This window comes from Carassius carassius, chromosome 15 (assembly GCF_963082965.1).
Source record: "Carassius carassius chromosome 15, fCarCar2.1, whole genome shotgun sequence".
Taxonomy (NCBI): domain Eukaryota; kingdom Metazoa; phylum Chordata; class Actinopteri; order Cypriniformes; family Cyprinidae; genus Carassius; species Carassius carassius.
This window is the reverse complement of record NC_081769.1, coordinates 2262110-2283798: the sequence shown is the minus strand read 5'-3', so window position 1 is coordinate 2283798 and position 21689 is coordinate 2262110. Positions and strand designations below refer to the sequence as shown.

Sequence of the window (21689 nt, the reverse complement as noted above, 5' to 3'; positions counted from 1 at the left end):
AGGAGTGTCCCGTCACATGAATGAAGTGTGTAAACCTTGCTTGCCTGAGGTGGGTGTTAATAACCATATCTTTCACCTATTGGATGACATACATGAAAGGTGTCTCCTTTTCTCTAACTTAGCTTCTTATTGACTAATCTATTCTCTCTCTCCTTGTGAGATGGTCTAACACACCCGGAGGTGTGTAACTTGTGCTTTGCACAACTGTGGGTGGTTCCTCCTAGCCCTTTCTGTGCATATGCCTGTGAGACATAGGTGTCCTAAACAGGCACATTTTTTCTTATTCTTAGAGTTATATTTTTGCTCACAGCACTTTTGCTGATTATCTTTGCAACTGTTTGTTTCACAACTGTTGAAAGTCTGCCGACCGTGCAGTTTGATTCTAAAAGTTTCTTCCTTGCTTGACTGAGGTGGGAGGGGCTGGCTAGTCATAGTACTCTCCCTCTTTCTCTCTTTTACACACACCCCCTCTCATTGCAGCTCTGCCAGTCCGGACTATGCTCACTTCCAAGGAAGGCTGAGTAAAGGAGAGCACAGTTTTCCTTTTCTGAGTTTTTCCTTCGCCTCTGAGAAAGTTTGAGAAGAAAGAAGAAACTCTTTTGATTAGGAGGGAAGTTATCTAAACAACAGAATACAAACGCAGAATAGAAGGTCGTATTTATTTTTAGCGTATTTTTGATTGAATTGGTAGCACGTGGCAGCAGGCTCTGCCACAGGACTGAGGTCATTCAGTGATTTGTTCTTCTCTGGAAAAGCTGTTTCTGTTTATTCAGAAGCTGCACGACTAAGAAAGCACAATGGTTGCTGGAATGGTAATGCCCCTGGACAACCTGAAGGCCATCTATGAGCATCTGTTTCGGGATGGCGTCATGGTGGCCAAGAAAGACAAGCGGCCTCAGACCAAACACCCTGAGATTCCTGGCGTGGATAACCTGCAGGTAATAAGAGCCATGGGCTCGCTGAAGTCCAGGGGGTATGTGAGGGAGACCTTTGCATGGAAGCATTACTACTGGTACCTCACTAACGAAGGGATTGTCTACTTGCGTGATTACCTGCATTTGCCTCCGGAGATCATTCCCACGCCGCTGCAGAGAGTACAACGGCCAGCTGCAACTCTGGCCATCGGCCGCAGGGCAGAACGGGTTCAAACGGTTCAGGGTCCAACGTCTTATGTTCCCAAACCCGGCAAGGTGGGTGCAGAAAAGCAAGAGGCTTTGCTGGATCGACAGGAGTATCGTCGCAAAATGGCGAGCATGGATGATGCTGAAATGACTGAATCCAATGAGAGAACACCAAGATTTAGAGGTCGTCCAATGGCTGGTGCTCAGATCAGACCCAGGGAATCCAAAGAGCAGCCCATGCTTTCTGATACTCGTGATAACACAAAAGAGATGGATACAAGTGTTAGGAGGAAGGTTGCTATACATTTGGTCTCTCAAATGCCTTCTATAGAAACCCACCATGCCAAGCCAGTTAAACAGGAAAAGATGGTGGAACTCAAGGAATGCACCAAGATGGCGTTTGTTCAGAAAACACAAAAGGTTAATGTGAGCCAAGATGTGCCAACCATTTCTTCTAACGTGGGTGCAACAGCAGCGGAATCCTCTTTGTTTTCTGTCCATACTGAAGCAGTCAAAGAAAAGCCCAAAGAAGAAGTGTCAATCAAGGTCTCACATGTAACAACATACACAGCAGCTGCAGATGGCAAAATGGCTAAGGATGCTCGTCATTCAATTCCCTCAAAACCAAAGGTGGAGAAAGCACAAAAAAATATTGTGATGAAAAATGTGCAAAATGTGCCTGCCATTTCATCAGCAGTGGAAACATCTTTATTTTCGGTCCATACTGAAGCAGTCAAAGAAAAGCCCAAAGAAGATATATTGGTCAAGGTCTTCCAGCAAACCACATCCACTGAAACAGTTAAAGATGCTCCTCAACCCACTGCCTCAAAACTGAAGGTGGAGAACACACAGAGAACTACTGTGGCCAAAAATGTGCAGGAGGCTTCATCAACAGTTGAGGCAACATCAGGCAAATACTCAGTGTCAGCTGTTCCTACTGAAGCAGCAAAAGAAAAGCCTAACGAAGAGTTGTTTATTAAGATCTCTAAGAAAACCACATCCGCAGTTGCAGACAATAGCAAAATGGCTAAAGATGCTCCTGGACCTACTATCTCAGAACAGAAGGTGGAGAAAATGCAGCAAACCTTGGTGCCAAAAAGTGTTCCAGCTGTTTCATCAGCAGTGGAGACAACTGCAATGAAATCCTCTGTCTTAACTGAAGCATTCAAAGAAAAGCCCAAGGAAGATGTGTGTATCAAGGTCCCTCAAATCACATCCAAAACAGATAAGGATAACAAATCAGATAAGGATGCTTCTCATCCTATTCCATTGCAACCAAAAGTGGACAAAACGCAGAAAACCACAAAGACAAAAAATGTGCAGGATATAGCAACTGTTTCATCAAATGTGGAGGCAACAGCAGTGCAGTCCACTATATTTCCTGTCACTGCTAGAGCAGCTGAAGAAAAGCCCAAGGAAAAAGTGGAAACTACACCCAAAGGTGATAGCAAAATATATAAGGATCCTACTTGTCCCACTTTGTCAAAATCAAAGGTGGAGAAAACGCAGCAAGCACCTGTGACCAAAAATTTGCAGGATGTGGTAACCATTTCATCAGGAGTGGAGACAAGTACAGTGAAATCCTCTGTCTCTGCTAAAGCAGTCCAAGAAAAGCCCAAGGAAGAAATGTGTGTCAGTGTCTTCCAGGAAACCACACCCAAAGGTGATGGCAAAATAGATAAGGATCCTTCTCATCTTACTGCATCAAAACCAAAAGCAGAGAAAACACAGAAAACCAAAAAGACCAAAAAAGTATCTCAGGAAATTGTATTCACAGTAACTGATGATAGTCAAATGGCTAAGGGTGCTCCTCATCCTACTCTATCAAAATCAAAGGTGGAGGAAACCCAGAAAACTAAAAATATGCAGGATGTGGCAGCAGCTTCGTCAACAGGAGAGACAACAGCAGTGAAATCCTCTGCAGTTTCTGTCTTTACCGAAGCAGTCAAAGAAGATCCCAAGGAAGAAGTGTGTGTCAGTGTCTCTCAAAAAACCACACCCAAAGGTGATAGCGAAGAGGGTAAGGATGCTCCTCATTCATCAAAACCAAAAGTGGAAAAAATGCAAAAAAACACAAAGACCAAAAGTGTGCAGGATATACCAACTGTTTTATCAACAGCAGTGCAATCCTCTGCAGTTTCTGTCCCTACTGAAGCAGTCAAAGAAAAGACTAAGGAAGATGTGTGTATGAATGTCTCTGTACAAACAACGCCTACAATCAAAAGCAAAACGCATAAGGATGCTCCTCATCCTTCTCCATCAAAACTAAGAGTGGAGAAAGCACAGAAAACCATGCTGACCAAAAACGTGCAAGAACAACCAATTAAGACAGATGTTACAAACCAGACCCCCATTGCACCAGATGATGTGCCTGCTGTTCATATCGATGAGACAAAGTCAACTACCTCCATTATCACTCAGGTGCCTATCAAATCTCTAGAATCAGCAGCACCCCCTCTGCTTAAGAAAGAAGAAGATTTGTCAAAACACATCGCTGAAAAGAAATCACAGAGTAATCTGCCCCTGCAGGTCTCTGTAGAGAAGACAGCAGTGCCGCCCACAGCATCTAGCACAGCTCAAATGATTGACAAACAACAGAAAGCACTTGGTTCCCAAAAAACAAAGGATGTCAAAGAAGCACCTAAAGATGACAACACTCGTCCTTTGAAAGTTTGTGAAAAGGTGGAGATTCCTCGTGCCATTTCTACTTCTGAGGTCAAGGTAGAGGTTAAAAGTCACAAGCCTGAACTCTGCCCTGAGTCTCAGCCCCCATCTACAGCTGCTGAAGTAAAGATTACTACAGCTGACTCCAGCAAGACTTCAGAAGTCCTTGCGCAGACGCCTAAGAAATTGGAATCTGAAACAGATTTTGATTCTGTTCAACAAAAGCCATCACCAGCAAAACTGACTGAGGAATCTGTAGTCACTACAGCTGCAAAAGACAGAGATACAGAGGATGCCTCAAAGCCTTCGAAAGGAAAGAAGAAAAATCAGAAATCTACACAAAAATCTTCAGATGCAAAACAAGTCCCACCACCTATAGTTGAGACAAAGGTGAAAGAGCTAAAGAATGCCGGTCAGGTTGACCTTCTTAAGGTTGAGGGCCCAAAAAATGATTCCGCAAAGACATCCCCTGAGAGAATGCACGCTGTGGAGAGTGTGCAACCAACAGCTGTACAGAATGAGGCCCTGGCTCACAAAGGGGAGGTGGAGCCTGCGCAGCCCTTGCCTAAAAAACGGGAGGTTCTGAAAGGAAAAACATCCTCCTCACAGAGACAGTGGGAAGCACCGGCAGCCTCCGCGTCAGCAGCAGCCTCGGCCCAGCTCACCCCCCTCCCCAAGCAGGGGGAACCTCCCAGAGTTGCACAACACACGCCTGCTCCTGACACACAGCAGAGCTCAGAGAAGCAGAACAGGCTCTCCGATAGCAAGGCCCCTGCACAGCCTATCATTACTGGACCTCTTCCTGCTGTAGAGAATACTTGCGACGCGCAAGAGAAGTCCATAGACGACGCCATGCGGAAGAAGATCGTTGTGGTAGAAGAAGTGATTGAAGTGCAACAGATTGCAAGTCCTGTTGCAGATCAACCTGTTACACCCCTAGGGCCAGAGATCACAGGAGATGATTTGGACTATGATGTCTTGGAAGAACTGGCCATAGAGCGTGGCATCCTGCAGGGTCCTCTTGAAGAGACTTGCTGGGATCATTCACTCCAAGAGCCAGAGGTGAAAACCTTCCCCAACTTCATAGAAGGTATGAGTCCTTTTCATAAGTCTTTCTTTAACGTGCTTTGATGTTTGTTCCATCCATATTTGCTGTGTTGGAGGTTGAAGGTGACTGATGTGGTGTCAGAATAGTTGTGCTGTTATTAGATGGTTGAGCATGCTTTGGTTGAGAGGCATGTAACTTTAAATGCATGTTGAGTGAACGCTGCCTGAGGTTTATGTTAAGTGAATTGAGCTTTAATAAGTAGGTTTTGCAGATTGTGCAAAGAAGCTTATACTGCAGTGCAGGCAATTTATATAAAAAACCGTGGAGCTTTTTTCAAAGCATGTTTTGTCTATGTAACAATGTGCTTTTTTTTTATACTGTTAGTGATATTTTTCAGCTTGTCCTGTTTGTCACTGCTGCTTTCCACAATCACAAATCTGGCTATATTTGTTCCAGTTATTTCTAGAAATTAACCTTTCACAATGATTTATGCCACATCCACACCCAAAACATCAAATTATGCATGCAGTGTTTCGCAACCACCCTTTGACTCTGTAGCATATTGGGACCGGCTAGTGATTCTGTTGCAAGTTTTCATTCTTTTCAGGGGGAAACCCAGACTGCCGGTAATGAGCAGTTAAGCAGCACTGTGTTTGACAATACAACAGTTTGGAGTCAGTTCTCCACTCCCTGCTGCCAAACACAAACCACAGCTATAGATTTTCAGTTCTCTGAAAAGAAAAAGAGCTCCTCTAAAAATCAATGCTGTGCTTAGGGGACCCTGTGTGCCACTTCTGCAGGAAGCACGTGTGTTTGGTTATTTCCTGTGGTTTGTTACCCCTTGTATCTGGTTTCCAGTGGTCAACTATTAGCTGGAGGCTTCTGCTTTGTCACTTTGTTTATTATGTAATGAGACATACCATGGGTACAGCTGTCCATCCCAAATTCCACTGTTGTCTTCCTCCCCTAGTGCAACAGAGATCTCTGGAATGTGTGTTGGAGTCGCTTTTGTTGTTTTTATAGCTGTGCATTTCAGTTTATGCTGGTATAAATGCAAAGACATTTAAAGAAACTACTGGAACAATATACTATTTGTAGAGTTAGTGAATCTGGGTATATGCATTAAGAAATGATAATATGGGTATTTGCATTAAGAAATGAAGCAGTTAAAGAGTTTGCACAATCTAATGGGTGTGTTCAGTAGGTGTATCACAGAGGAACGATCCAAGAACAATTAGCGTTTTATTTGAAGATTTTGTTAGTCACTTCAGTATGACGGGTCTTCCAGGAATCCACAGTTCCCATAGTTCCCAACCAAATGCAATTAGATTTGAATAGGAAAAATTATTTATACAATAGTATGCTCAGACTAACTAACTCGAGTCAGATGTGCTTGAGGTTTCATCTCTGTAATTTTCTGCTGCCCCCTACTGTATCTCTACAGATCTGTCTGTATCTCTCTGTATTACCCTCAGCAGATCTTTTCAAAAGAAACTCAGTCATGTGGTGTCAAGTGAAATTTCAGCCTGCAGCTAGGATGGGAATTCTTTTTTTGTAACTATTACCTGTTTGTTCTTCTGTAATGGCATAGAAGCAATACTTTATTCGTTAGTACTCTCTGAGTAATACATTGGACATGTATGAGCAAAAGTCTGTGCTCTCTATTTGCACTGTTCTCTGTTTCCTGTTTTGCAAGTGAGTGCTTCTGTCCTCCTCCACCATAAATTCCTGCATGTTTGTGTTGTTGTGACAGGCGTCCTCTGATGTTCTCAATTCCACATGATTGTGGTGCAGTTCATGAGTCATGCAGTCAGTTCAGAGTAGCCAAACGAATCTGACCTTTAAGAAGTCTTATCGGACACATTCTAGCAGTGTCTGGTGCTGTTGGGTACTCATGGCTCAGGCCATTCCTTGGAGCACTTCCCCGGAGAGCAAGCCAAATATACCATTCTTCAGCTAATTATATGTAAGCGTGAACTCGTGAAATTGTAGTTATTATTACACCATGAAGAGTTTCACTGTGTGATAACTAGCCCCGGTCTCCCCTACATCTTCTTTCTTGTTTAATATTTATGAGGTTTCAATTGATGACCTACTCCAACTGGTAGGATTATGGCCTAATAGCTGTCAGCTAATATTTACATTCATGCATGCATGTATAAAACTGCTTGCTCTGTCATTATTGGTGCTTTATACTGTCTTACCTAAACCAAGAGATTATGCACTGGCTCGGAGATAATAAACCCATTAAACTATATTAATATGCCAACTTTCTGAATAAATAGCCTACTTTTCACAAACAAAAATTTAATAGTCCCAGACCTAGCCATATCAGTAAACCATCAGTTCTTCTACTGACAGAAATATGTAAAAGATTTATGATACATTTCTCCAAAATAAGAGTCTTTTCTGTCAAGATGATTTACCCTCTGGAGTCGATTCATGCGTTATACTCGTGATGAGGCATTTTCTCCTGATAACCCCGAAAATAACTTAAATTACACTTTCCGTTTTGATTGTACAGATAAGAGCGATACTTCAATCAAATCTGTAAAGGGTCTTTTATTTGTATCCACACATAATAACAAAACTTTGTCCATTTACAATATCCAGGTGAATGTATAATGAGGAACTGATTTTCCTCTATGCTGTGTGAGTTGTCATTTTTTGTTATGTTGGTTCACTGGCTCATACAGATGATCGTTCCGACTCATAAAATGACTAACAAAAATAAGTATTTGAAGTTGTAAATGAAACAAAGATTATTAGAGTATACTTTACTAGAAAATGTCCTTCTACTTATTATTTTTTTCAATTCAATGTGTTACTTGCCGTTTCTTTTAAATTATTAAATTATTTAAATGATTTATTATTTTAATTTAATTAGTTAAAATGATTTCAAAGTAAATCCTACACCACTTTTTTCAGTGTACAACAGGGATCTCTGGCTTTGTGCTACTGACACCTGCTGGTGTGGATGAAACATCATGGAAATTTGTTAAATTATTTATTATTTTTAATTTATTATTTATTTATTTATTTATTTATTCACTGACAATAAGAGCTCATCGCATAATAAAGTAGTATTTGATAAAAAAATCTGAATTCATCTTTCACTAGCCAACACATACATGCTAAATCAAGATAACTAATTTCAGTATATGCATTAATTAAACAGGTAAGCTGACCAACTAATTTGTTAGACCTATTAATATTAAAAAGGCTCAGTGGAGTCAGACTGGGCCTGATAACTAGATCTGATCAGTCAGTGCTCATCTCATTTTCCAAATAGTTCACATGCCAAGTCCTGCAAATTAGACACCTACAAATACTTCATTTAATCACAGTCATAAGTGCGGTAAACATGGGGGAAATGAAAATTACACTCTGTCAACACTGTAATTCACAATGCCACATGCTAATTTCAGTGGATTGCTGTGTAAAACTCTACTATATTTAGTATATGTCTGGCTTCACGGGTGGCCACTAAAGGCTTGTGATATGGTACAAGAGATTTCCAGTCATGCCAGGAATCCCATTCCATATATATATATATATATATAAAATAAAAAAAACATGAAACCTGGCACGCAACACTGTTTACACTTTACTTTAGCATACTTTAAAAAAAAGAGTATTTATTATGGAAATAATATGCTTCTAGAAAATATAATTAATTAATATAATTTTAGTTTCATTTCTGTTGAAACTTGTAGTAAGGATGGAGTTGCAATTTAAGTTTACATTTAAAATATATTAACTTTTAATGATATACTGATTAACTTTTAAATCATAAGCAAGTGTTTTACATGTGCTTTAGTATTTTAGTCAGCACATCAAAATAAATGTACTTCTTTAAAGCATAAACATTTTTTACATGACTTAATGATTCATTTATTTAAAAAACTTTTAATTTGATATTATTACATAGTGTACTTTTTTAAAAGTGTACTTAACTGTGATACAAAACAGTCACTTAAGTAGCTTTTTATTTCATTAATATATTATCTGCTAGTACAGTTTTTTTGAAAGTCTCTTTTTCACAAGGGTATATTCTATCAGTTCATTGTATTTTGCCATTTAATGCCAATTATTCCTCACAAATTGTCAGTTTTCCTAAACAGAGCAAATTAGCACGAGAGCGCTATTCCAAAACAGCGCTGATGGGCATGAACATTTCTGTGAGTGGTTTACTGACAACGCGCTAGTTATAGAACGTAGACTACCTATCGCAGCACAAATTAGCATAAGGATATATTCAGATCATTTGCTCTTCCAAACAAACAACAAATGCAGCGTTTTCAAACTCAAAATAATTTAAGACATGCTTACTTTGGGTGTTAAAAAATGGCACAAAACATTAGTAAATTGTGTTGCGTGATTCATTTTAATACTCTCCTCCCATAAATTTTATGTCTGAAAGGAAAACTCCTGCAAATTCAATAAGATCTGGTGCAAAAGTGCAAAACGTTTCAGTGCGTCTTTAGTAAATCCTGACGGTACTACTGTATTTTAACACCAAAAGACGGTTTTCTCTGGCGCAAGCTAGTAAATCAAGTAAATCTAGCCCTTAGTGACTGACAGCAGAGCTGAAGCAAACGCTGAGAGACTGTGAAGCAGTATCATAGAATAACTCAATCATCTTCCAGGAACAAACTGATCTCTGTTCAAAGAGGCATCTGTTTCTATCAGTGCCAGTGTGAGCAGCTCGCCCAGGATGATATTTATATCCACAGTGAGCTGTTTTCCCCTTCCCCATCACACCGTCCCGTCCCGTCCCTCAGCCTCCACCCTCCTAATTACAAAGCCACCGGGGAACAGCGCTGACATATCCACACAGCAGGCATGGGCCGTCAAAAATAAGAAGGGGACAGGGGGCACCAAACTAAACCAGACTCTTCTTCTGTCTTTACTGGCACGTTCATGCTCTGCTTGTCCACCTGACTTCATGAAGATCATACCTGGTAGGTCTGATAGTCAGGAGTCTGACTTTATGTGTGTTTTATTATATGTTTGTTTGCATGCCAAACATCGTTGGTGGAGAACATCTCTCCGTGATGACAAACAAAATGCTTCTCTTTCAGACATCGAGTTATGAATTCTATTCCATATTGAAACCCACTCACACTTCAGTTTTCTGTGTTTTAGTTGTAGTTTTGGATGATTTGTTATTCTTTAGCTGCTCCGCAGTGGATAGGTGTGAGCTCTAACTGGAGGAGTTACGTTGGCCAGGTCTGATGGATAAAGCGCAGTGGGTGGGTAGGAAACCGGCGAGAGTTGGATTTCAGAAGGAAATTCTCTGTTAATTAAATTAAAAACGCTTCCACCTGTTTCGGGCTTGAAGCAGTCCTCTCTCACGCTGTAATAATAGAGAGCGCCAGGAAATGTATCGTACTGTAACTCCAAAGTTGCTTTGGTTTCAAAACATAATGCCAAACCTCACTGTATATTCAAATTAAAAATTCCTGTTAGATTAATCAGTCTATGTTTAGCTTTGTGGGGAGCATTTATGATGTGTGGACTTTGCATTGCAAATTTCTACTACATTTTATTACTATTATTATATGTTTTTGCCAATCAACAGTATATAATGTTATTTTATTTTTATTTACATGCTATTAGACTATTTATTAATATTTTTAGATTCATTTTCATTTTATTTATTTACATTTTTTTAGTGAAGTTGAATTTTTTCATCTTTGCAAAGTTACTATATTATAGTCAGTAAAATATCTGTATCAAGTGAGCAGATATTAAGCAGTCTACTAATACTAAGTACTAAATATAGAATAGCATGCACTGAGGAATCATTCAGAAGAATTGTGTGTTAGGAGAGTAAATATAGCCAGTTTCAATTTCATACAGACTTTGGTATGATAAATGAGTTTTTAAATCGTCTGTAATGTGAAGATGGGCGGTTGTTATTTGAAGTGCTAATGATTACTTTCTTTCACTATTGCCTTTGGGTGTATCATTATCTTTGGACTGATTAAATACTTTAACTAGTTTGTACAAAACGAGACTAGGTGTGTCTTCTGATTTCAGACACAACTGGTTCTGCAAACCCTGGAGTGATGTTAGATGTTCAGACACGCTGGTTTATGAGCTTCTCAGTTTGACATCTTACTCAACTCCGTATGGAAACATGTTCACACTTTGAGAGTACAAATCGATTAGGGTGAGAAAGAAGAGAGTAAATGAAAGCACAGTGATGTTTCGCCCGCTGCAGGTGTGTTTTTAACGTGTTAGAGGGCATGGGAAGGGCTGTGAGAACGGATGGAAGGAATGTAGATATGAAAAGATAAAGAAGTGGAGGTAACTCCCTTCAGAATCAGGAGAACGTTGCTGTACTAGAGCACAGGCCATGGAGTGCTCATCATATGGATAGGCATATATATTTTTTTAACTGTTGATTCCAATGAAATCTTGTTTTCGGAAGACTTGCATCAACAACTGTAACTTTTAGACACCTTCAACATTTCTCACATTATCACAATTTATTCGCTTTAGTTTAGAAAATGGTGATACAATATGACAATTAAACTGTGTCAGATAAACCGTGTTCGAATTAATGAAAAAGTTTTTTTTAATTCTATGAAATCTTTATATTTTGTATTGACCACCTGCATTTATTTATTTATGAATATATCTGAATAGAACTACTAAAATACAGTAAATATACAGGTGTCAATGCAAAATATTCATTTATTCATTCATAATAATAATAACATGCACTGATAATGCAGGTGTCAATGCAAAATATTAATTTATTTATTTATTAATTCATTCTAATAATATATTATTATTCTAATAAGGTGCAGTTATAATGTAGCGGTCAATACAAAATAAATGGTTGCATAAAATGATAAATAATAAATATAATATTGAATCAATATTTATTAATAAATGTATTTACCTTACTAATAAGAGGATATTGATAAAGTCTTGGTAGGCTACATACTGCATTTATGACACCATTAGCTTATCAGTGCTGTTTTGATCAAGTTTGCCTGTGTCTCTGTTGAACCTGATTACAGTATTACATGTAAGTTCTTGTATCTGTAATCTACTCATCTGATGATAATAATCTGATAGCGTATGAGCACATAAAGTGTAGTAAGATCATTGTTGGTTCTGTGAGTGCACTATAAAGCCTGTATTGCTCTGATAGAGCACATGTGAACACATCGCAGGCTGAAGGATCACTGTAATTCACAACTTTGAATTGCAAATTTAATCAAAACTTTGAATAACAAATGCAAGTCCAGATGCTCCGTTTTTCTATGTGTGCATTGAATAAAGAGTGCTTCTGAGCCGAAGTACATCAGAAACAGTTCTGAATTCTCAAATCAAATTCATAATTCTATGGTACAGCTGAGCTCCCATCAGCACGTATATAGTATCTTGACTCTAAACACCAATAGAATGGAAAGTTCCAGAGGGCTGATGTGAACAGCACACATGCAGGAGGGCCGAGCGTCGTCGTGCTCTTGGAGACTGTAGGGTTATATACATTTAAACTGAGTATTTCAAGATATAACTTTCTTGCAATTCTGAGTTTATAATTTGCAATTCTGAAACAAAAGTCTGAGTTATGAGATATATAAACTAAGAATAGCTTGCAATAATTCTGTGTGTCATGTCCAGGGTTATTAGTTAACTAAAACACACACACACACACACACACACACACACATATATATATATATATATATATATATATATATATATATGGTTATTAAAATAACTTTTTATATTATTCCATCTATTTGCTAAATACATGTTTTTATTTAGTTTAAATCGATATACTAAAATAATAATAATAATTTGTAAAAAATCACACACGGAAAAAATTATTAAAACTTAACCTAAAGCTCAACTGAAAATAGCCTTACAAGGCCTGTTGGAAAAGGTCTTAACATTTCTTAAACTTACATTTAAAAAAGTGTCATGACATATCTGTAAGTCTGTAAAATTTTATTCACATGCCCATTCCTCGGAAAACAGATGACCCAGGCAGCTTTGCTATTGGATAATGGAGGCCATAAAGTTTGATTATTGCCTGTGACTAAAGGTCAGAGGAGGCGTGGGAAATCATTAGCAGTCTTCAAGGATGACTGCAGGAGACGCTGGCCATGTCTCAGGATGTGTTGTGCTGTAGCAGTCGCAGTGATGGAAATATTTCCCAGAGCAGTTATGGAGAAAGACTGGAGCTGCTGTACGGTCAGATGTGTTGTGTTGGTAAGTCTGATGCGCAGGAGCCTGGATTTGCACTTAATCACACCACTGTTAGAGAGTTTTATTCCCATCATCGACTGTTGCGTAATGTCTGACTGCTTTAATCAGCTCAGTCCTGCTGCTGAAAGTATAAATCACTTAAATCACTTTACTTTGGTAGTCTGGTTCCAGATAATTATGCAGTATATGAGCTTTCACTTCACATGGCTTTACTGCAGTGAATGCTGAATAACATTCACTTATACTGACAGATAATTAGCATAATCTGAAACTATTTTATTTTAATTCTTGTATAGTTATCCTACATAATAATGGTCTAAAAATTGATAATAATTATTCATTTATTTATTTGCCAACCAGTGCTTTATTGAAGGAATCTTATGTTTAGAATATCATACTATTGCTTCATTATTAATATTATACTTAAAATGCAAACCAATTTATTTCTAAAATGACTAAACAACGTTCACATGCAATATGGTGAGGTCATGTGACAACAGTGCAGCATACTAAACTACTGTTTAAAAACAAAAAACTATATTTTTATTGTGAATATAAAGCCATTTTTGCTTTTTGCGGACCTGTCTGATTTAGCCACGCCCATCTATTTAACCAAAGGATCCATAACCCCGCCCTTTAAAGACACATCATCCAATCTGATGTCAGCAAAACTGAATATGCAAAATGATTTATTCAGAAGTAGTTTCTCCTGGCGGTTAGAAAACATGGCCGGTCATTTCCAGAAGTTTCACTGTTTTCTATATTTTTCCGTGAGATCTGTCAGGGAGCATGTTATGCATGGTATTTCTCAAAGGAAACAACACAACGTATGCATTTGTCTCTTGAGAATACTGTGTTTCTCCGCCATCTAGTGTTAAAATGATGAAGTCTCAGTTCAATACTCATTGCTCTAACTGATACAGCATGAAACAAGACGAAACAAATGCATTCGTTCACTTTTACTGAAGCTAATACTGAAATGTATTAACTGGCATGATTCAAAACACGTTTTATTAGTGACCAAAGTCAACCGGCAGCACAGTTTAGTGTAATGGACAAGGTCAGAGAGCTGGGAATTTGCAGGGAATATTCTGGGCACTGGAAACCCCATGGTTATATGGTTATCTATTGCTCATGAGCAATTTTTAATTTGATGTAAGCTGCTGGTGTGATTGGAGGGTGATCTACCATCTGAAGTATTCAGCTCGGCTTTACTTGATTCTCTATTAATCTTTTTTTTTTTTTTTAATCAGCGAGTCTCAGAGCTAAGCCCTTCTTTGTGGTCAAACTATAAATACACACATGAGTAAGAATGTGTTCTTCTCATCTGCTGCCATGGCATCTGTGTGTTTTGTAACGGCCACTTAATGTTATAGTGTTCATGACATGAATGTTGTATGCCTTTAAGATGACACGTTATTGTATGCGCGCTGTTCCAGTGAACGCGTGCGCAGTGAGAGGAGAGTATTGCTCACGAGGAGAGAGATGACCGCTCTACCGACTGCTCCTTTGATTTACTGTGTTTACGTTCTACTCTTATTTGTAGCGTGTTTTCAGAGTGTTTTTCCCCTGTTAATATTCGCTCTATGACATGTATGGGAAGAGTGCATTTAACGGAGAGGAATTATATAAAGACTCGTGAAACTACCATCCGTTTGCGCTGTCTTTTCTATTCATCCTGGGAAGACTTTAAACTCTGACAGCGTTACAAATTGGCGCCCGAACAACTGGATTCACCGGTCACCTCGTGTTTATCTACAAGGAGGTTCGGATTGTTATTTTTTTTTTTTTGGAAGGGGTTTTCGTTGCTGGAGTTTTTCCATTCCACCGTGCTGACTAGCTTGCTAATTAAGGACACCATGCGGTCGGTGTGTGACTGATTTTCAGGTGATGTTGTTTTTATGTTGGTTTTGACTGATTTCCTATGCTATTTTTGTGGAGCGCCCGAATATTTACTGTTTTCATAGTGTAAAACCGGTTGGAGGAATTTTTTTTTTGTTTTTCCTCTCTCTCAACGTTTTTCCTTGTGGAATGTGGATCAATAACTGAACTTAACTATATTGAAAGAAACAAAAAAAATCATATTTTTTTTTGTGTTGATCGGACAGTCATTAATGGATGACAAAAAGGGAACAATGAAGTGAAGACTGTGTGAAACACTTCTGGGACATAATTTTTTTTTTGAGTTGCCTATCTGTTCATTTCAAACCAGCAGGTGCGGAATAGATTGCATTTGGAAAGGACACTTGGTTGAGTATTTTTTTGTTGAGACTATTGTGCAAATCACTAATTTTTCATCGTTTTTTTTTCCTGATATTTTTTTTTGTGGGTAACATTGCTGTGTTATACTGTTGTGCAGCATATCTTTGTTTGCAGTTAAAGGGGAAAACCAGGGCAGAAGTTCATTTTCTGAGTTTTTACATAAACACTGCTGTTTTTTCTTGTGGGTGTGGAAAAGTAACAGTTGGTACAAAGTTAGTACAGCTTTTGACTCATATATTTGTGTAAATTTACGGTATCTTGATTTATTATTTGCATTTATTAATTGATTGTGATTTTATACATAATGGCTTCTCACCCTGACTTTCAGTCTGACTTTACTGACTGGTCCGCAGATGAAGACTCTTTTATACAACAGGGAGCGTCACAGCATACTGTTGAAGATTTACGGTCTCAAAACAAGTTGTTACAAGCAGAAGTGGCAGTGCTGCAGCGGTGCCTTCGCGAATCAATTGACCTACAAAAGGATATGATGGACCGTTTAACACATCAAGAGTGTACTGTGCCTGTGACCCCACATCCAGCTCCCAGAGCCAGCTCAACTCCTTACAGTTTGGGGCAGGCTAAGTCAACAGCTCAAAGGTCAGTGCCAGTCAATGTAACTTATAGTTCTGTGCCTACATTTTCTCAACCACTCGCTGTGGATATGAGTGCCACAACAAATGCACTTACTGCTATGCTTAACCAATCACGGCTCGAGCCACCCGTGTTTGCTGCGGATGGTTTCCTGAATCCTGAGGAATGGCTTCAGTCTCTCAACGTGTATAGGGCCTCCCTGGATCTCTCAGATGGCCAAATTCTCCTTGAACTCCCACAATTCCTGTCAAAAGAGCCAAAAAACTGGTTTGCTGCACTAAGCACACATTTGACCAGTTGGAATCAGTTCTGTGAGTTCTTTAGGACAGTCTTTCTGCCTTCGGACAATCAGGAACGTGTCCTGAGGGGCATTTTGGACCGTGTGCAAATGCCAGATGAGCCACTGCCGACCTTTGTCGCTCATATGTTGGGTGAGTTTCGTAAGCTAAGGTCTCCTCCACCTCAACTATAGCAAATAGACTTGATAAGGAAGCATGTGCTTGAGAAATATAGAGTCGCTCTTTATGGCACACCCAAACCGTCAGTCATGGACCTTCTTTTGCGGGCTCACGAGCTTCATGCAGTCATCGGTCCAAGTTTTGAGTGTCCTCCTCAGAGACAAGCTAGTAGTACGCCAAAAAGGGATGTTCACTGTTTTAAGTGCTCCTTGCCAGGATTTACCACTCGTACTTGTCCAAATTGTAGTCTAGAGGAAAGACCGCATTTGTCTCCAATGGAGCCCCCAGAACCCCCGAGAGATACAGTCAGAGTGTCGGACGTTGGACGGATGGACGGCTCTGACCAAGCCATGGGTGAAGGAAACGTGGCCCCAGACTTTGCCCAGAGGGGAAACTTTAGAGGAGGGAGGACGTTCAGATGAGGCAATCCTCCCTCCAGAGGATAGATGTGCCTCGCTTACCTGATGATTCCGTAAATGATCAACCTGAGCTGTGTCATGTGGAGGATATTGCTTCCACGTCCTATTGGAATACCCCGTTCAGAGTGAAGGTTAATCTTTATGGACAAGTTTTTGATGCAACTCTTGACACTGGTGCTTCTCTCTCTGCGGTGCACTCAGCGGTTGTCCAGACCATTCCTGGGGGGGACGTACGATTAAAACCATGGTCTGCACCTCCAGTTCAGCTTGCGGATGGAGCATCCTGTTGCCCGCTGGGTGTCATTTGGTTGTCTTTGGGTTTCTTGGACCAGCGTTTCTATCACCGCTTTGCTGTTGTCCATAATCTTTCTTCTCCTGTTATCTTGGGTATGGATTTTATGTTGAGATCTTCAGTTTCGATTCATGTTCCGTCTAGGACGGTAGTGCTCGGAGATGAGCCGGTGCCCCTTGAGGAGTTAGAGGGTGCTGACTTAAAGATACCTAGTCCTGATCCTGATTTGTCCTGCCTGGATTTCAATTCTTCTGCCCTGTCTGAGAAGGTTGGAGAATCATTGCTGGAAAACGAGCAGCAACACAAACTAACTGAACTGCTCAAGACCTTCAGTGGGTTGTTTGATGGACATTTAGGACGCACCTCTCTAGTGGAGCACGAAATTGTTACAGCTGATGCAAAACCGGTTCACCTTGCCCCGTACCGCACTTCTCCTGCTAAAAAGGAACTCATTGAGTCTCAAATCGAAGACATGTTGAGAGAAGGGATAATTGGACCTGCCTCTGGTCCTTGGGCTGCCCCAGTTGTAATTGTACCAAAACATTCAGGAGAGCCAAGGTTCTGTGTCGATTATCGTGCACTAAATAAGCTCACTGTTAAAGACTCTTATCCTCTACCGAGGATTGATGAATCTCTTGACTTCCTGGCTAGAGGGACTTTCATTTCCACCATTGACCTGGCAAGAGGCTACTGGCAGGTGGCAGTGGCAGAGACCTCCAAGCCAAAGACTGCTTTCATTTCCCACTGTGGGTTATTTCAGTTTCGGGTCTTACCTTTTGGATTGTGCAATGCGCCCGCCACATTTCAAAGGCTCATGAACACAGTCCTTGCGGGTCTCATCTATAAGTCGTGTGCCGTCTACTTATGATATTGTGGTGGCGTCGCCTACTTTCGAACAGCACCTTGTGGACCTGAGAGAGGTTCTCACCAGGCTGAGATCTGCTGGACTGTCTATCAAGCTGGCAAAATGCCAGTTCTGCAGGAGCGAACTCACCTTTCTGGGTTACAAAATCACCCCAAATGGTATCATGCCAAATGAGGAAAAAGTGAGAGCAGTGATTGATTTTCATACACCAGCTAATGTGAAACAAGTCCGACAGTTTCTGGGAATGACCAGCTATTATAGGCGTTTCATCCAGGATTATGCCCGACATGCTGAGCCACTCTTTGCGTTGACCAGGACGGATGTTCCCTTTGTATGGTCAAATGAATGTCAGACGGCCATCGATTATCTCAAGGAAAAGCTGACTTCCGCACCTATTTTGACATTCCCGGACTTCTCTCTTCCTTTCTCTATCCATGCGGATGCGTGCGACAGTGGACTTGGCGCCGCACTCATGCAGAAGGACAAAAATAGCAGAGATGTTGTGGTGGGCTATGCAAGTCGTGCCCTCCATAAGTCTGAAAAACCTTATTCTACTCCGGAAAAGGAATGCTTAGCGGTCATCTGGGCCCTCGAACACTTCAGGCCTTATATCGAGGGTCTACACGTGACTATTTTTTCAGACCACAGCAGTTTAAAATGGCTTATGTCGCGCCCAAACTTCTCTGGCCGGCTGGCTAGGTGGTCTCTCAGATTGCAGGACTTCGACTTTGACGTTGTCCATAAGCCGGGGACAAGTAACAGTGTTCCCGATGCACTTTCACGTAACCCTGTTCCTTCTGGCAGTGTACCTTTGGGACTTCTCCCTGATTATGCCATTATTGGGGGACTGGACCTGCGTGCTTTACCCCCAGTAATGTTTTCAGATCGGGAGCACATTAGGCAGCTGCAGCTCAACGACCCAGAAATTGGAAAGCTGCTGCGGATGTTGGAGGCACAGGATGAGAATAGCACTGAGGAGTTGTCTCAGTATGAGATCCAGGATGGACTCCTGTACTTTGTGGATGACAAAGTGGCTTGTAATCTCCACCATATGAAGCGCCTTAAACTGTACGTACCCACGGCTATGAAAAGGAGTTTGATGGAGTATTACCATGATCACCCGATGGCTGGTCACTTGGGCATGACGAAGACTATAGCGCGGCTGAAACTTCGATTTTACTGGCCAAAAATGTCGTCTGACGCTAAGAAGTATGTTGCATCCTGTCTGCCAGTTCACAAAACCAAGCCAGAGGAAACCTGCTGGGTTCATGGTTCCGATCCGCCCTCAAAGACCTTGGGAGTATACTGGAGTTGATTTCGTGGGTCCTTTACCGCGCACACCCTGCGGTAATGCTTACATTCTGGTCTTTGTGGACTATTTTTCGAAGTGGGTGGAGGTTAGTGCAGTACGAGAAGCGACTGCCCAAGTTGCTGCCAGCAAGTTGCTTAGCGAGGTGTTCGCACGACATGGGGTGCCTAATTACCTGATCTCCGACAGAGGGTCACCATTTGTGAGTGAACTATTCATGCATGTTCTCACCACACTGGGGTCGGAACACAGACTTACAACTGCGTATCTCCCCCAGACGAATGCAACGGAGAGGGTGAATCGGACGTTGAAAACTGCCATCCGTGCTTACGTCGGTAACAAGCACACTGCTTGGGATCGTTACCTGCCCCAAATTTGTTTTGCTTTGAGGACTGCTCCACATGAAAGCACGGGCCAAAGCCCATCCATGTTGCTGTATGGACGAGAATTGAATACCCCTCTTGACCTCATCACTCAGCCGAATAGTGATGGTGGGGATGAACCTGGTATCCCATACCCGGAAAGCTTGGAGTCATCTATCAGAGAAGCACATGATCATGCTAGGTCCGTTTTGGATGAGAACCATGGAAAAAGAAAGAAGTACTATGACAAGAGACGTCGGCCTGTGTCTTACTCAGTAAATGAGTGGGTCAGAATTAAGACTCATCCCCGTTCGGATGCACTGGCGAATTTCACGGCTAAGCTAGCACCTCTATATGCTGGCCCTTACCAAATTGCACAAAAACTGTCGGAAGTGAACTACAGACTCATTGATGCGAGTACGGGGGCAGACGCAGGTGTATTTCATGTCGTAAATCTGCTTCCTTTTCGTACCTGGGAACCACTTGAGTCAGAGACTGAGCCCACATGGTTTTCTGTTGTAGAAACATCAGCTGACGGTTCTTTGATTGATGAAGTGCCGGAAGAAACAGAGGATACTGCTGGTGCTACCGCCGTAAACCTAACGGACCTATGTCTCCCTGTGACATCCAGTGCTCATGATGTGTCAGGAAATGTTGACAGTGTTGATGAGTTGCCTGACCTACAAGTTGACGTTAGGTCTCGAGACGATGACTTTACTGTTAGTGATAATGTTCCTGGTAGACACCATTATGACTTGAGACCTCGACGCGCACCAAGAATCACCTCAGACTGGTCGAGTAATAGGTGGACGAATGTGTACCACACAGACAGACTGGACCTTAAATAGTGTTTAGATTACGTCATTGTGTGTTCATTTGCTTGATTTGTCACTGTGGAAGGTGGAAGGTTTAAAGTTGAGAAAAAAGGAAAATTGAGAATTAGTATTAATACTTAGTCTGTTGACATGCTTGTTACAATGTTGTACACAAATAGGAATAGTGGAAAAAAGGATGTCCTATGTTTTGTTTCTGTTTGATTACATGCTGTTTTCATTTGTTTGAAAAATGCTGCTGCAGACAATGTATTTTGGTCCATCTGTGCTGTCATGTATGTCAGTGTGTACCTTAGTAATACATTCTCCAGTATGGTTCTGTTATTTTGACAACTTTTCATGTATGAGGTTGTTTAAAGTGATGCTGTGCTCAGTTGTGCACGGCTGAGGGCAGCCTTTACCTTCCTGGGGGGGATCTGTAACGGCCACTTAATGTTATAGTGTTCATGACATGAATGTTGTATGCCTTTAAGATGAAACGTTATTGTATGCGTGCTGTTCCAGTGAACGCGTGCGCAGTGAGAGGAGAGTATTGCTCGCGAGGAGAGAGATGACCGCTCTACCTACTGCTCCTTTGATTTACTGTGTTTACGTTCTACTCTTATTTGTAGCGTGTTTTCAGAGTGTTTTTCCCCTGTTAATATTCGCTCTATGACATGTATGGGAAGAGTGCGTTTAACGGAGAGGAATTATATAAAGACTCGTGAAACTACCATCCGTTTGCGCTGTCTTTTCTATTCATCCTGGGCAGACTTTAAACTCTGACAGCGTTACAGTTTGGACAATTCTTCTCAGATATCATCATATCTGCACCGTCAGCATCTCAGATGGAAGCACTTATTATTATGTCACTAAGGCAATGCTGTCAAAAGCAGAAGTGCTGTCATATTTCTCAGCTGATCTCATGCAGGTCATCCACACGGTCTGTGCGTCCCTCACCTGTTCACCTGCCAGGTTTTATGATTATGTCTTAATTATTGGCCAGAAGAGGGAGACAAAATATTTATTGAAGTCAGTGTGAAACCCTGACCAAAGCCCATTTTATTTTTATGATCTGAATGATTGATCAAGTATCTGGAATATAGAAATGTGAGAGGGATTCATCAGCAAGAAAGGAAAGTGGAAACAGAGCAAGTTATTGAATTTGAATAAATTGTGAGCACTCTTCTTTCGTTAGAATAACATTCACCAATGAATTGTGCACAGAACAGGACACATTCAAAT

At 40.8% G+C, this 21689-nt stretch overlaps 2 protein-coding genes across 2 annotated transcripts in view; both read left to right on the top strand.

Annotated features, from left to right (window-relative positions):
• The first annotated feature begins 506 nt into the window (after positions 1-506).
• On the top strand, positions 507-3358 carry LOC132158996 (protein hsr-9-like). Its single transcript, XM_059568641.1, has 2 exons — positions 507-3302; positions 3347-3358. Exons 1-2 carry the CDS (start codon positions 798-800, stop codon positions 3356-3358), a joined length of 2517 nt encoding a protein of 838 aa, XP_059424624.1. The 5' UTR covers positions 507-797.
• LOC132157987 (plectin-like) overlaps positions 3343-21689 on the top strand; it is a 73736-nt gene continuing 55389 nt past the window's right edge. Inside the window, exon 1 of the mRNA XM_059567228.1 lies at positions 3343-4875. Coding sequence (XP_059423211.1) covers positions 3414-4875 — 1462 coding nt within the window. The 5' untranslated portion in view covers positions 3343-3413. The remainder of the gene's footprint in view (positions 4876-21689) is intronic.